Below are 16,268 nucleotides of genomic sequence, written 5' to 3'. Positions count from 1 at the left end.
CCCCCTTTGGGCACTAGAGATAACACAGTGTATAGGTTTTGTACAAAATGTCCTTGTCTTTGCTATAAAACTTAATTTGGAGATGTCCACCACAATGCTGTGTTAGATGCTATGGTTTTGTTAAAAAACAAAATACTACCTCCACAATCTTAATTTCCAGGCTGTCAAAAATGAGACTTTATATTGTATTCAATTGTGGGGGCCACAGAGAGAGTAATGGGGAGAGTAAGTAGAGATGAGAGGATGGACCTTGCATTTCTATTAACCTTGACCTTGTGACAGAATTATAGCTCAGTAGTTGCTGAAAATGTCTGCTATAACAGCTACTTCCTGGATCTAGCTACAAGAGGTCAGGAACATAACGAAGACACAGCACAAGGTAATAGATAAAGGATTCTCAATACAGCTAGGTTTTGATTTTTAGGCAAAAAATGTTCTTTAAATCCAAAACACCATAGCCCAGTTTTCATTAAAGGACCAGTGTCACGAAAAAATTTTTTATTAGATCAATTTGCTTTTAGTGTTTTATTAAACATTTTTTTATTTATTTGTGTGTTTGTGTTTTACTTTTTTTTATTTTTTCACTTTTTCTTGTCCATGGGGGCTGCCATTTTTTTTTCCATCTCTGTATGTGTCGATTAACGACACATACAGACATGGAATACGGCACATACAGTCCCATAGTGAATGCGAACGGGGCCCGTTCCATCCACTATGCTGTACGCCGTCTGTGTGGGAACGGCGCATGCGCCGCTCCCACACAGTCCAAATTGAACTGTGAGACGTCCGGCGCCATTTTCTTGTGGACCGGAAGTCGCGGCCGGACAGTAAGATTACTACTTCCGGTCGCGGCTTCCGGACTTGTGCACTTGGAGCGGAGGTAGCAGACGGACCGGACGGACCGGAGGGAGCGGCGGCGGCAGGAGCAGGTAAGTTAGGTCTGTGTATGTACGTGTTTTACTGTGTGTTTACTACTGTATGTTAACCTACTACACCGTGTGTTAGCTCAAAAAATGGCGACACACAGTGTAGGAGGTTTGACCGTTCAATCCCCTCCTTTCTCCTGGCACTAGCCAGGATAAAGGAGGGGGGATTCTGTGAGCTCACTAGAGCGAGTGAGTTTTCTCAAATTTTGCAGCATAAAGCAATGTGGTTGCTTTACCACATGCAATGCTGCAATTTTGGGAATTGCTCCATCTAGTGACCAGTGCTGGGAAATATTATAAATTAGAATCTAATTTATAATATTTCCTGACTCGTGAAAAAAATTAGAACAATGTTTAATCACCTATACACTAACTGTTTAACTAAAAAAAAAAAAAAATTTTTTTTTTTTTCTAGCGACACATTCCCTTTAAATAGTTAATGTACAATTTGTTTGGCTTCTTTTGCCAGCTTGAGCTTGGCATGGGTTCACGTTGTGCACTAATGACTGGTTCCTTTTTTGAGAGATGAAGAGATTGTCCCTAAAGCATTTTTAGGCTTCCAGCTTTAGCACCATAGAGACACTTGTCAGTACAATACATTCATTCTTAGTGAACCGACTCTTTGTATAAAAATTTCTGCATTTTATTGTAATGAAACTTCAGAAGAAAACATTTCCTTTTTTATTAACGTCTTGCAATGGTTTGTCTCTTCCTTTCATCATCTAGCTTGTTTTCTTGACTCTATGGCTACTCTGGGACTAGCTGCGTATGGCTACGGAATTCGATATGAGTTTGGGATATTTAACCAAAGGATTATAAATGGATGGCAGGTAAATCTGAAAATAACTTTAGTAATACTGAATTGTATCACCAGAACATACCAGCCTTTACCTTTACAATGTGGACTTGTCAGCTTCCTTGTGTTAAACATATTCATAGTGACCATTTTGCCCAAATTTTAATATCTCCTGTAAACTTTGCCAGCCAGAATTCCACAATTTGCTCTTAGGAAGTTTCAATCCTCTCTTATTTATTTTCATATGGGCCAACACGCGCCACCGCATCTTCAAATCAGTTCTTATAGCTAAAACCTCTCAGGGAGGTCTTGCAGTCCATTTACGTAGAATACCTACTTGGGCTTCTTTGCTGGCCTATACTATTTGGACTGTGATAAAAAAAATGCTGTGGATAACACTGACCTATCCTAATGCTTTGCTTTAGTCTGATTCTGCAGTTACCCTCCCAGGGATTTTATTGGGTCCTATAGCATTTCCTTTATATACCCCTCTAATGCCTGCCATGACCAGGCCATGTTTTAACACTGCGCTCTTAAACGTTGCTGATATAGTGGACCCGTACACCAGGGACATTTAGCCCTATCCATCCCTACAACAGAAATACAATTTGCCAGCTATGTCGCACATTGACTACGTACAGATCAAACACTATGCCCTTTCCCCTCACACTGACACCCATTTTTTCCTTGGCTACGGCCTTTGAGCGTCTTCGTAAACTGAGCCCCTCTACAAAAGGCCTCATCCGGAAAAATATGGAATTTTGTCTTCATCCTCACCGGATACTCTGCTCAAACATACTTATATGTCCAAGTGGGAGGCTTTTTTTTGGGCAGGGAACTCCCCCCCCCTCACTGTGGCAAATTATCTGGTCTCGTACAGCTACATCCTCTCTCTGTGTGTGTTGTACAGAGAAAATCAATATAAGATTCTTATGTACTGGTATCTCACGCCGGTTCTTCTGAATAGACTCTTTCCTGATGTCTCACCAGTTTTGGAGATGTCATAATGGGTAGAAACCCTCCCTCTATTTTGAAAGGAAACCCTCCCTCCATTTTGGGAGGGAACCCTTCCTCTATTTTGAGACTGTGAGGCTATAGTTCTTTTCTGGACTAGGCTTAAGACCCTCATCTCAAGTCCTTCCCCTCCCCTTGGACATACTTATCTACTTAATGTTCCCCCTCGTCAGCTTAGGAGGGTCCCTGGCAGGTTGCTCGTGCACATACTGATGGTAGCAAAATGTCTCATTTCCTCTTACTGGTTGACTACAACGGCTCGTTCTCTTGGTGAACTTCATGTTAAGGAAGTTCGTCGTATGGAATATGGCCTCAGTGAATAACTTGTTAGACCACTTCTATCTGATCTGGGCTCCCATGGATGAATAGGTCACTAGGCCGTGACAACAATACACCTTAAGGGTTGATAAATAATACATTCGTTCCTTTTCCTATTGTTTCCTGTCTAACCTGTGTTGCCATGTTGGATACTAGGTTCATGGTAGCATGTGTATCGTTGCTCTTATGTCTTAATTCTCCTGCATTATCCTTGGGGAAATGTACTTTGTATGCTTCATCTTACAAAATTTATCAACAGGTGTTTATTTTCATATTGCTTCTGACTGTGACATACCCTCAGATGTTCCATGAGTGGTTGTTTTATACTCATGTTACTATTGTACGTCTATGGCCTCATTCACATCTGCATTGGAGACTTTGTTAGGAGCCTCTGTCGCAGATCCGTCTGAGAATACCGGAAGCAATAGCACAGTACGCTGCGCTATGGTTTCCGGTAAAACCACTGACACCCCAACGGAAACCATTAACGTCAATGCGTTCTGTGAGCCGCCGGTGGTGTGCTTTTGTGCAACGGAAGCTGTGATTCCGGTTTTTCCGTTGTTCTGCTTCTCTCACGGACCAGAACAACGGAAAGACTAAAGTAAATGTGAACGAGGCCTATCCTGGTTTATTGTTTCCGTATTGTAAACTACTTTTAAATTAAAAAACAAACAAAAAAGTACATTGAAATTAACTACTTGTTTTTCTATGAAATAGGCAAAATTGTGTTTTTAAACCCTTGTAGAATTTAACACACTTAATTTATAATTTACTGTATGAGGAAGGAAGGAGCCCCGAATTCTTTAAAACTAAGCTTGCAGGATTTCAGTAAGAACTCCTAATCTACTTGTATGCAGCTTTTAGCCAGTCACATGACAAATAAGACCATGTTCAGACAGGACAGGTTTTCAAGACTTTGCTTTGAGGGTAAAATAGATATTATAAAGGATGTGTATGCAGGGTTTTGAATATGTTGGATTACCTTTGGTGAACCTAACTGATGTATTAGGAACCTGCATTTAGAGCAATGACCTAATATATCATTAGAATCCCTAAGCAGGCGAGATAGTACAGCAAGGCAGCAAAATTCCCTGTAGCCTGTTATCAGATATAGCTGAAAAATTAGCTGAGCAACAGAGGGGCAATTGATCTACCTGCCGTTTCTTTTTTCGAGTGACATCTGTTCTTGGGGGAAGATCAATTCTGAAATAATTAAATTCCATATTATACAAGCACATGTTCCTACTCCTAAAGCCAGTTGGCTTAAATATATATAATACAGAGATATCCTAGTTGGGAACCTGCCTGTAAAGTGAATAAAACATGCACGCACTTGTCAAAGATTGCTTTTTTATTTCTGTTGTAACAGGTTGAAGAAGCTGATGACTGGCTCCGGTATGGTAATCCCTGGGAGAAGGCCCGTCCTGAGTTCATGCTTCCAGTAAATTTTTATGGCAGAGTAGAGCACACATCTAAAGGTGCTAAGTGGGTGGAAACACAGGTTTGTATAAATGATTTTTTATTCATCCTATTCTATACCCAAGTGCATTTAGTTGCATTGCATTAGACATTGAGAATTTGTACTTTTACATGGGAATGATTAGCTGTATATTATAAGTTTTATACGGATCTTTTTTTAGCGCACTTAGGCCCCATGCACACGAACGTATTTTTGCGGCCGCAATTCACCCGCAAATCTGAGGGTGAATTGCGGCCCCATTAATTTCTATGGGCCCATGCACACGACCTTGGTTTCCACGGTCCGTGCATTGCCCAGGAGCCTGGACCGCAAAAAGAATGGCCATGTCTTATTACGGCCGTGTTTTGCGGTCCAGGCTAATAGAAATTAATGCACGCGGCCATGTGCACGGTCCGTGATTTGCGGACGGCCGCAGGTGACACTCCGTGGCCATCTGAGTTGCAAATCACGTCCGTAAACACCACTACGGTCGTGTGCATGAGGCCTAAAAGGCATCTGCTTTTGTGTATTACTGCTCTAAGGTTGCTGTGTTCACATCACCGTCTATGTTCCGTTGAGGGGTTCCGTCTGAGGTTTCCTTCGGGTTAACCCCTCAGCGGAAAGCAAACGGAAACTTTGATTCCGCCCGTTGCAGTGAGGTGTCGGCTGCATGTAACAGCCGTCACCCGCTGTGTATGGAGCGAGCTCAACCCATGAGCTCGCTCCATACTTCCCCTTATCACGTACAGATTTAGTTTTTTGTCTTAAGGTCCTTGCATTAGCTTCAATGGCCGTGGGCGGAAATTGTGGAAAAAAAGCAAAAATTTGCAAAATACTCTGTCTAAACAGGGCCACGGGGCCTGTTCACATCAGCGTTGTGTTTCCATTGAGGGATCCGTCAGAGCTTTCCTTTGGGGGAACCACTCAAAGGAAAGGCAAATGGAAACTGCGCTATTGATTTTGTAAAAAAAAGAACGGAACCCTTACGGAACGGTGACAAGCGGAAACCATTAGCAAAGTATCCGTCACCATTGAGATCAATAGTAATGGAAACGAAAGCTATGGTTTCCGTTTGCCTTTCCATTGAGGGGTTCCCCCGACGGAACCCCACAACGCTGATGTGAACACAGCCTTAAATGTCTTTTTCGAAAAAAGAAAAAATAAAAAGTAACTTTTTTAAATACAACTTTTATGCATCCTATATAGAAGCGGTATCTTGCCGTCAAAGTCAAGTCCGTCAGGTCAACGGAACTGATGGCTCGTCTGAGAGCTGGTCCTGCGTATCTCTGGCACGCAGGATATGGCTATTATCAATCACATCTAAGTTCATGAAAAGTAAAAAAATGTTTTAATAAAAAATAATTTAACACTTGCTTAAAATCCCATAATACAATGTTTTATAAAAGAAAAAAGAGTGCAAAGATTTTAAGCCCACATAATGTCATTTCTAATACCCAGACAACCCCTTTTAAAATGGATTAATAGTTCAATACTGTTTGGATGATTGTCCCATAAACAATTTCAAACATGCTCGTTGGTTTTATGTTGTAAAGTAATGAAATATCATTATTAACCGCTCAAAAAATTTATAACTCTTAAACAATGGTGTTTTACAATCAAATCGATGTTAAAACTTACATGGCATTGTTTCCAATCATTTTAGTATCACAGATAAAATAATTTTTGTTATTGCCAGATCATTAAGAAAATGTTACTCAAACTTTCTTTTCTGGAGAACTAATAAGTAAAGAATGGACATGCTATATAACAAAACGGCACTTCTTTTCTCTCTGCAGGTAGTCCTTGCAATGCCTTATGACACTCCAGTTCCCGGCTATAAGAACAACACTGTAAACACCATGAGGCTTTGGTCGGCAAAGGCACCAAACGAGTTTGACCTGCAGGAGTGTAAGATGACATTTTTGGATTTTACTCTGTATATCAGACTGCCAGAATGCGTAAAAATTGGGGGAAAAAGCTGCTCAACCAGCAACTAATATGTGTCCGTCAGTCAAATGTTGGCCATATTGGTGACTTCGTTATGGACGACACGTCACTACTGCGGAAAGCGATACAACAGGAAGCCACGAATGACTTTGAATGGTGCCGTGTGAACGGCACAAAATGTTTATTTTTTTAAAAATTTAGAGCGACTTGGGAATGTTTTTTTAGGGATTGGAAAACCACTTTAAGTCTTTTAAAGTCCCTTTACACCCCTTTAAGCCCTCACTTAGAATGATCATATTCTGGATCCCAATACGGCCACCATTCATACCGTTGCAAATAAATCTGGTATATAGAGATTTCACAAGAATCCACAGAAAAACTTGTGCCTGCTACATCGGATTGGGCCAAGGTTTCCTAAAAGAGCTGCTTTCAGTGATGCTCAGGAAAAACTCATCAGCCAACATAAAACGATATGGCCTGCCTTACAAGTGCGAGTTGTGTGCAATTTGGCCCAAACAGTAAACCATGGGTTTGCAAATAAATAAAGGAAGTAAGAAGCATGTACTAAATAAAGAGGAGAGTTGGCAGTCTAGTGGAGCATGCAGTGTGAAGGATGAAACAATCTAGATAAATGCCATATTAAAATGATGTTATAATGCTTTAGTTGAAATTGTAGTCATTTTGAAATGGATTATGTATTTTATCAAGTGTAGAAAAGTTCTGCAATAGATTTGAATGTTAACACTCTGTTTCCCAGGAACAAATCCAGAAATAATAACATTGTTAGTTCCTACCATTGAGGCTCTTCAGTGGCACAATCACATTGGTCAGCTTGCAAGTGACATTTTTACTGGAAAGTGATGTCACTTTTTATTTTCTTTACTTTAATGGAACTTTAAAGAGCCTCTGTCACCACATTATAAGTGCCCTATCTCCTACATAAGGAGATCGGCGCTATAATGTAGGTGACATTAATCCTTTTTATTTTTTAAAAAACGATCTGTTTTCACCACTTTATTAGCGATTTTAGATTTATGCTAATGAGTTGCTTAATGCCCAAGTGGGCGTGTTTTTACTTTAGACCAAGTGGGCGTTGTACAGGGGAGTGTATGACTCTGACCAATCAGCATCATGCACTCCTCTCCATTCATTTAGGCAGCGCATAGGGATCCTTTTAGATCACTTTGTGCTGTCTTATACTAACACATTAACAATACTGAAGTGTTTAGACAGTGAATAGTCATTCCACGGGATGTTTATTCACAATCTCTGCACTTCGTTACTCTTTCTGTGGTAGTTACAGCAGAGGAAGCGTAATCTCGCTGAACGTGATAAAAAATAAACAAGAAAAACAATGTTAAGAATCTGTTTTTCCTATAGTCACGCTGTTAAAAAAATAAAAATAAAAATTCTACCCCCAAACCACGGAAAAAAATAATACAATTTCCCCTGCATAAAACGAAGCCTCATACGGCCACGTCAATGAAAAAATAAAAAAGTTATGGCTGCTGAATATACCTTCAGAGAGGTAAAAACTGAAAATTTAGCTGGTCATTAAGGCCTTTTCAGGCCTGGTCATTAAGGGGTTAAAAGAAAATGTAAAGATAATAAACAAGATTTTACATGTGATTTCCCATTCTAAAAATGACATTTTTCTTGCTACCATATATTTTCCTACTACCATAAATAAAAGTAATAATACAACGTGATAACCTTGCCAGAGTTCACCCTTAAATAGCGATGGTCTGGGGATGTTGCATTTGCCTTTTATAGCCATTCTGTGCTGCTACTAGACCTGCAGTGACAATCACAAGAGCCCATAGCTGTCATAGCCCTTGCAATATACTCTAATAGGGGACCTGTTGATAGAAGTCTCTATCTACACCGCGGTTTAGTCAGGCCAGTAGCAGTAAATAGGCAGATCCAACATGGAGAATGAGCAAGACCAAAATAGAACAGTGCTGATAGCTGTGATCACTGTCTCGAGGTTCTGGAATGCAGGACTGGCATATTATAAACAATCATTATGTATAAGAATCAACTCGGCAAAGACCTCGTCTAGATTTGTCAACTCTTGAAAATAGAAAAAAAAAATCACATCTATCTGGAGTTTAGAACCTTTTATATAGGGTAGGTAGAACATCTGCTGACTAGTTAAAGACCAACTCCACTCAAAACCTCAAAAATAAGGTTCCACTTAAATTATCCCCCAGAATATTAGTCAGATATATCTAGGAAGCTGAGATACGCTGTTTGAAGGAGTCCACACACTGCAGAGCTGCGTTAGCGGTTTCTGTGCGGGCCTAAAAAGTTTCTGTGCGAGTAACAAAAAAGCGGCTCTGTATAGTCAAGAAAATCTACATTTGACTCCTTGACCGAATAGAGCAATGATTTTGTTAGCCTGGGTCACTGGTGACCACCTCAATCCCTCCATTTATCTGACAGGCACAGGACCCCACCGAAATAACTCTTCATATTTAGAGGCTCTGTCACTTGTTTAGTAATGCCCTATCTCCTAGCTAATCTAATAGGCGCTGTCACACTGATAATGCTAGAGAAAATTGTATCTCAAAAAGTTTATTATTTTAAAAGTTATGAGCTTTTTTCTAAATATGCAAATGAGGCTATACTAGACTAGTGGGAGTCAACACCAGCGATTCACCGAAGGTGGAGCTACCTCACAGCCTCTGACGCTGTCCTATCAGCATGAAGCTGCTTCACACAGTGTGAGAGAATAAGGCTGGAGGGCAGGGGGATCACTTCAAATAGCCATATCTCTAGCTGTGGACCACCTAGAACAGTGATTCTGGTGGCATATGAAAGCTGAGATTCTAATCTTTCATATGGCTCCAGGATTCTAGCTGTGAAACATCAGGAGGTATCACCAGTTGAAAACAGTCTGGAATGGAATCTGTATACTATATATGATCACACTGTATTGCTGGGCTGGAAAAGGCAGAACCGTATGACTGATTGGACAGCGTAATACAGAAAACATTACACTGCCCAGAGAGAAAAGAAAGAGTCACCTCCCGTTTGGCAAGTATAGCCAAATTAGCATATTTTGAAAAATGCACATAACTTTGCAAATACGAAAAACATTTTTGGGAAAATAATTACACTGTAGTTATCAGAATCATAGAACCTATTAGATTAGTTAGGAGATATGGCATTAATAAACTAGTGACAGATCCTCTTTAAGGAAAGCTATCCCTGCTTTGTCCTCATAGTATATGATCCTGTTCTAGGCACAAAATATACCGATCCTGCATGTAGGAGAATGGCCTTTATATGTTAGGCTTAGTAGCAGACATTGCAGAGAGCTGGCGATTTAGCGCTTCACGTTTTTTTATTGGCACACGTTTTCCTACTTTTTTTTTTTTCTGCATACTCCTATCTGTGATGAGATTTCATCTGGCCAAAATAAGGTAATGTTTGCTAGGTGATATGAGCTGTGACCTTCGTGCTCCTTTCCTTTTATGTGGCAATATTCCAGCTCACACACTGGTGCTACAGGTTAAATGTTGCATAGATGCCCTACGTTTGCCAGTGTTAAGCAACTTCTGAGTGACATCTTAGTTTTGAGTAAGATGGTTAAGTAACATTTTAATTAGTTTTACAATGTTTAGCAGTATGTAGTGCAAAACTTTTAATCATGAAAACATTTTGTTACAGTTGTCTCAATGTTTCTGAGCTGTAAAACTGTTTTAGATGTGTACTATAAACTGTCTCTGGTGATAAAGTCCATATTTATTAGAAAAAAAAATTGTGTAACATGGGAGACGGGGGGATGTGGCTTGTTCTCAGCTGTCAGACACATTGACCAATGTGTATAGACAGAAAGTTGTATTAAATAGTTTGCTACAATGTATCAGTGTATATAAAATACATTAACAAAAACAAGTGGTTATTTTAACACCATATTTTTTTTTAACCTTTATATAATGAAGTAAAATCTTCTCTTACAGTTAATGTTGGTGACTACATACAAGCTGTTTTGGATAGAAATCTGGCTGAAAATATCTCCCGGGTTTTGTACCCCAACGATAATGTGAGTTGCCTTTGACTATGAATACAGAGTCATTAGTCCTTTATTGAGCTTAGGCCTCATGCACACGATCGTATTGATTGATGTATGAGTATGTAATATGGCGCTTATAGGCTGCTATGGGCTTATACTGTACCTCTGTGTTCCTTTATATTTCACACGAGTGAGGCACACAGAGGTTTTCTTCAATTGCGGAGATATTCTCCCCTAGAAGCATTGCTTATGGGGGTGAATATGCTGCCTCATAGCGGCACACAGAGAAACTACAATACCGTAATACAGACCTATAGGGACTGTGTGCTGCTGTACAGTGTTTTGGTGTGAGGCAATGCCATGTGCACGGACCCTTTATTATGATGCCAAGTTTAATGTATCTGACTGCAATATGAATAAAGAGAAAAATCTGTGTTGCCCTCTGCAGTTTTTTGAAGGTAAGGAGTTGCGGCTGAAGCAGGAGTACTTTGTGGTAGCTGCCACTCTGCAAGACATTATCAGGCGGTTCAAGTCTTCCAAGTTTGGATGTCGGGACCCAGTTAGAACTTGCTTTGATACCTTCCCAGATAAGGTAAATTGCTGTATTTATAATTTTATTTATTGGCACAACCTCAAACTATAACAAAACAATATTTTTTTTTTAGATTATTCTTTTTTCTCTCCATAAAATGCTATTATCACTTGTAAATAAATGATGCCATAAGCGCCACATTGGTGACATCAGGAAGAGATGAAGTGGCAGAATGGTCACTGTAATATTATTCATATTTACATTATTCCAAACCATTTTAGATACATTACAATAGCATAAAAATGCTCTCAAATATCTCCTCTAGACCCACATCTCGAACCCCCCCCCCCCCACCTAGAAGATAAAAAAAAAAAAGAGAGAAAAAGGAAGAGTGGAAGAAAAAGATTTAAAAAAAATATATGAAAAAAAAATTATACCATAATACTATACGTGGTAAGACATATCAGTTATCTTCAGAGTCTAAGTCTATCAGGAATAGCCATCTAGACCATTTTCTAGCAGTTTGTTGAAAATTTAATATTCCACTATCCGCTAAACACACTTCATAATTATAGCACTGATTCACTTTGGCAATTGCCATATGAATAGACAGTGACAGCAATGCTGGAGTTCCCAGGCAGAGCATCAGCTCCCGTACTGCTGCCGACGTTACTGTCCATATATTGACAGTGACTTTGGCAGCAATGTTTGAGTCCCCGGGCAGAGCATCAGCTGATGCTCTGCTCTGGGACTCCACTACTGCTGCCGACGTCACTGTCAATATATGGACAGTGACATTGGCAGCAATGCTGGAGTCCCCAGGCAGAGCATCAGCTGATGCTCTGCCTGGGGACTCCCATACTGCTGCCGACGTCACTGCCCATATATGGACAGTGACTTTGGCAGCAGTACTGGAGTCCCCAGAAACTCCAGCTATAGGAAACCCCTGAAGTCACTGACCAAATGTCGGAAGCGGTGCTGGAGTCCCGAGCAAAGCGCTAGCTGATGCTCTTCTCGGGGATTCCAGAAATAGGCAGCGTGACAGACTCTTGCTGTCATGCCATTGATAACATGCCAACACGAACAGCACAGGAAGCAAGCCCTCAGTCACGTGGGGCCGTGTCGGCGCGTAATCCGTATTAGAAAAGCTCCAGGATTTCTGGGAACAGTTCACCGGGTTTGAGCGGCACCATTTAGTACCGAATTTTTAGTTAAAGTATATTAGTAAGTGACTTCTTTTTACATAAAAATATGAATGCAAAGCAATTTTTGGTCCCCGGATAACCCCTTTAAGTTTACCTCCCTCATATATTTTCCCCAAGGACTGTATTCCATGTTGTTCCCAGAGCTGGAAATTGAAATCTGATAGAACTTCCTTTAAATGGTTTATTTGAATATCTTTCAATTCGATCTTTAAGCTCATCTATTTTAGGGCATACATATTCCACATTTTTAAAACAATCTTAGTTGATTCTAAACCTGTCTCAATCTTTTTAGTTTTATCCAACCAATAGCATTCCCTTAAGTGAGATTTTTTTAGCTGCATCCATTCAATCTGAACCCATGGTTCATCAGTATATAGAGACTTCAGTAATGCTGCTATTTGATAAGCCCCTATATCTGGTACCCCCATACCTCCTCTATTCATATGACTAAACATAATGTGATTTGAAATTCTTGCCTGTTTATATCGCCAGATATATTTAAGGACGGAATTCCGTTGTTAAAGATTTAGGAAAGAACAGCGAAATACGTCTAAATGCGTATAGTATTAGGGGTAATATATTAATCTTAATTATATTAATTCTTGCTATCCATGAGAGACTAACTCTTATATGATAAATTCTTCCGGAAGAGCTGATGCCATTCTTAATGGGTCACACCAGCGCCGTTAATCCAAATGGCATGGACAGAAGTTCTAGAAAACAAGTTTGCTTTCTCTCACCCACAGATGTCTATCCAGCTGTCTTGTTCATAGACCAAGTGTTTTTTATTTGATATCCCTTATGATAAGTTCACCATGCAAACCAATTTTCTGCATTTAGGCTTGTTTACTTGCTCTCTTTATTGTCATAGGATAAAACCAATTTGAGCAATGAAAAGTTATTCAGAAAACAAAAATATGAGTCTATAGGTCCTGAAGTGTTACAATAGGGTATCATTGTAATTTGATCCTATATAAAGATCAGTTCGCTACTGTACTTTATGATGTTCTAAACTGATTGGCTAAATACAATATATTAGTAAGTTCCTAGAGCTTATCTTGACTGGCTACACTTTTTTAATTCCACAGGTTGCTATACAGCTGAATGATACCCACCCTGCACTTGCTATTCCTGAGCTCATGAGGATCTTTATAGATTTGGAGGATATGGAGTGGGACAAGGTGAGGCAACATAACCGATTACAGCAAAATCCTACAATGGCAGAGTTTTAAAAGTTAATATAACTCATATAAAGATTGTGTAGTCAATTTAGTCTTAAAGGCTACGTATACCTTTGAGGGCATATATATATTAGTGTGTCTAGTGTAACTTTGTAATTAGTCTTTATTAAAAAATCGTTTCACTTTTGGAGATACAGCTGTTCTGGATTCTCTATACAGAACAGCTGTATCACTCGTTTTCTACTGAATCCGTCAGTCCCGCGGACATGACAGGCTCAGTGTCGAGACACACAGGATCACCTGTAATTGATCACATTTAAGATTCTTACTTAGATTGTGTATACGGCTTCCAGAACCAATTTGCACATGAAATATAACGTAGTTCAAGTTAGAAATTGGAGGAGGCATCCAGAGTAGCGTGGCGCTTAGTAGCACTATTAATATGTATGTACACATTCATTATCATTGTGGTGTTTTGCAGTGTGGCTCCAATCCACAGAAAATGTACGGAAACAGCATATATATGTGTACAGTTCAGTTTTTCTCTCATGTTCATTTTTCATTACATATAAAGTGGCATAAGAGGATTTTCACACAGAAGATATATCAGTATTTAGATCAGTAGACAAGGTTTGGTAATTGTGTTTCTTTTACTTGCAGAGAAATTGGCATTTTTCCTTTTTCTTGCATTGCCCATTGTAAAAGTGACAATAAGGAGTGCAGCCATATTTGTTGTGACCTTTAAATTAAATGTTCAGAAACTGATGCCAAAATGTCAACCATCAAGTGAAAACTTACGGGAACTCTAATTCACAGGTAGTTCTGTCACTTTTGCTCAAATGGCTGCCACAAGTAAATAGAAAAGGAAATCAAAAATAATATCCAAACTTTGGCTACTGCTTTAGCTACTAATTTACTATATTGTGGCTATTTTTTACGTTTTGGGTGGAAAACTTCTTTATTTTTTTATTTACTTTTTTTATTTAATGTTTCTACATTTTCAGTAGCATAACAAGTAAAACAAGAACATAATTTGCCCCAAGAAATTCCTGGAGACAAGAACAAATAAAAAAGGGTAGGAGGAGGGGAAAAAGAAGAGTTAGAGGCAGCAAAAAATCTCAGCAGCAATAATTCTATGGAAAGAGAAAAGTAATGGACCCCTCTTAAAATGCGTCAGTAGCGTTTCTGACATTACTTACCAGTGGAGAATACTGGACCAAATGGCGACAAGGCAAAACATGAGTGTCTTAGGCTATGTTCACACAGAGTTTTTTGTAGGCAGAAATTCTGCCTCAAAATTCTGTCTGGAATTTTGAGGCAGATTTTCATCTGCTTGCACGTTGTTTCTCACGTTTTTTTGCCGCGTTTTCCACCCACGGCCATTGAGTGAAATAAGCTTTCTCTGCCTCCCATTGAAATCAATGGGAGGCATTTTTGGCGCGTTTTCCGATGCGGTTTCCGTGTCAAACAACTCTGTGTGAACTGGCCCTTATGTGGCTACAGAATAGGCCGATAAGGTTATACAGTTAGTTTGGTAAGGTCCTACATGAGTCTGTCCTGGAATTGAATGCAGTCCCACCAAGTTGCAGGTGTAGCGTGTCAAAGCCTCTGGATTATCAGCAATCAATTCCTCCATTCTATTCAAAAGAGAGACCTCTGTGAACCACTCTTCCAAGGTAAAAGGGATCTCAACTTTTTCAGTGTTGGGGGAGGATGTTTTTGGCAGCCTGAAGTAGGTGGTGAGCGAGAGGCTTCTTGTATTTTCGGGAAACTGGTGGGTAACATAGAGAGAAGGAGAGCTTCAGGGTTATTGGGAATGGATATTTCCTCTGCCACTTTAGGGACCTGGGTCCAGAATCGCTATTGAAGGCAGGTCCACCATTTATGTGATATTGCCATCCACTCCAACCTGCACCATTTTAAATTCTAGCTGACCCAGCAATTAGTTCATCACTGCAGGTCTGGCTTCAGAAACCCTAGCACTCAGCTGTCATCACCAGGGGTAGCTGCAACAAGCCATACATTTCACTGCAGTAGCCAGACCATAAGACAACCCCCTTAGACTCTGGCGGCTACTACCACTTGAGAAGGCTCATTAGGTTGCTATATACATTTATACATTGAACGCAATAATAAATAATGTCCACTCGCAACTAATAATTTACCTCAATGTCAATGCGGCGGATTTAAAGCTCTGGAAAGTGAAAACAGAGTTCTGACTGCTATGAAGAGTAAGAAGACCTATTAGCACAGAACGTTAGACCTAAAAATGACATGATGTCCAGGGATGAACCAATTGTTACATATTATATTTCTTCTTTATTCATGTTGGATAATTTGTATCTTCTTTGGTCACCATTGGAGTAAATTAAAGGAGGTAATCTATACCAAAAATAAAAAGGTTTTAATTATTTCCAAGAGGACCTGCCACCTCTTTAAAGGCTATGTAGACCTTTGAAATCGTTTTTGTTTTTTTTATAAAATAAAAATGTTTATCAGTGTGTTTTGTTCAACTTTGTAATTACATTTTCTTAAAAATTATTTTTTCTTTTTGAGATACAGCTGCTTTGTATTCTGTATACAGAGCAGATGTATTGTGCGCTGAGACCTGAATCCGTCAGGTCAGCGGCACTAACGGGTTCAATGTCAGCGGGTCCTGCGTGGATCCACCTGTTATCGATCACATATAAGTTCATGTGATCAATAACAGGTGGATCAATGGCGCTGACCTGACAGATTCAGGTTTCAGCGCTAGATACAGCTGCTCTGTATACAGAATACAAAGCAGGTGTATCTGAAAAAGTACAAATATTTTTTAATAAAATGTAATTACAAAGTTGCACAAAATACACTGATAGACATTTATAGT

The 16,268-nt window shown here is 39.6% G+C and overlaps 1 protein-coding gene across 1 annotated transcript in view; it reads left to right on the top strand.

The window, feature by feature from the left end:
- PYGB (glycogen phosphorylase B) overlaps positions 1-16,268 on the top strand; it is a 74,229-nt gene that overhangs the window by 38,042 nt on the left and 19,919 nt on the right. The window contains exons 4-9 of the mRNA XM_075862930.1: positions 1,653-1,756; positions 4,424-4,555; positions 6,310-6,421; positions 10,429-10,511; positions 10,930-11,073; positions 13,307-13,399. Coding sequence (XP_075719045.1) covers positions 1,653-1,756; positions 4,424-4,555; positions 6,310-6,421; positions 10,429-10,511; positions 10,930-11,073; positions 13,307-13,399 — 668 coding nt within the window. The remainder of the gene's footprint in view (positions 1-1,652; positions 1,757-4,423; positions 4,556-6,309; positions 6,422-10,428; positions 10,512-10,929; positions 11,074-13,306; positions 13,400-16,268) is intronic.

The sequence above is a fragment of the Rhinoderma darwinii genome, chromosome 4 (assembly GCF_050947455.1).
Source record: "Rhinoderma darwinii isolate aRhiDar2 chromosome 4, aRhiDar2.hap1, whole genome shotgun sequence".
In the NCBI taxonomy this organism is placed as follows: Eukaryota; Metazoa; Chordata; class Amphibia; order Anura; family Rhinodermatidae; genus Rhinoderma; species Rhinoderma darwinii.
Note: the sequence above shows the minus strand (reverse complement) of the source record. Positions and strands in the feature narration are given on the sequence as shown.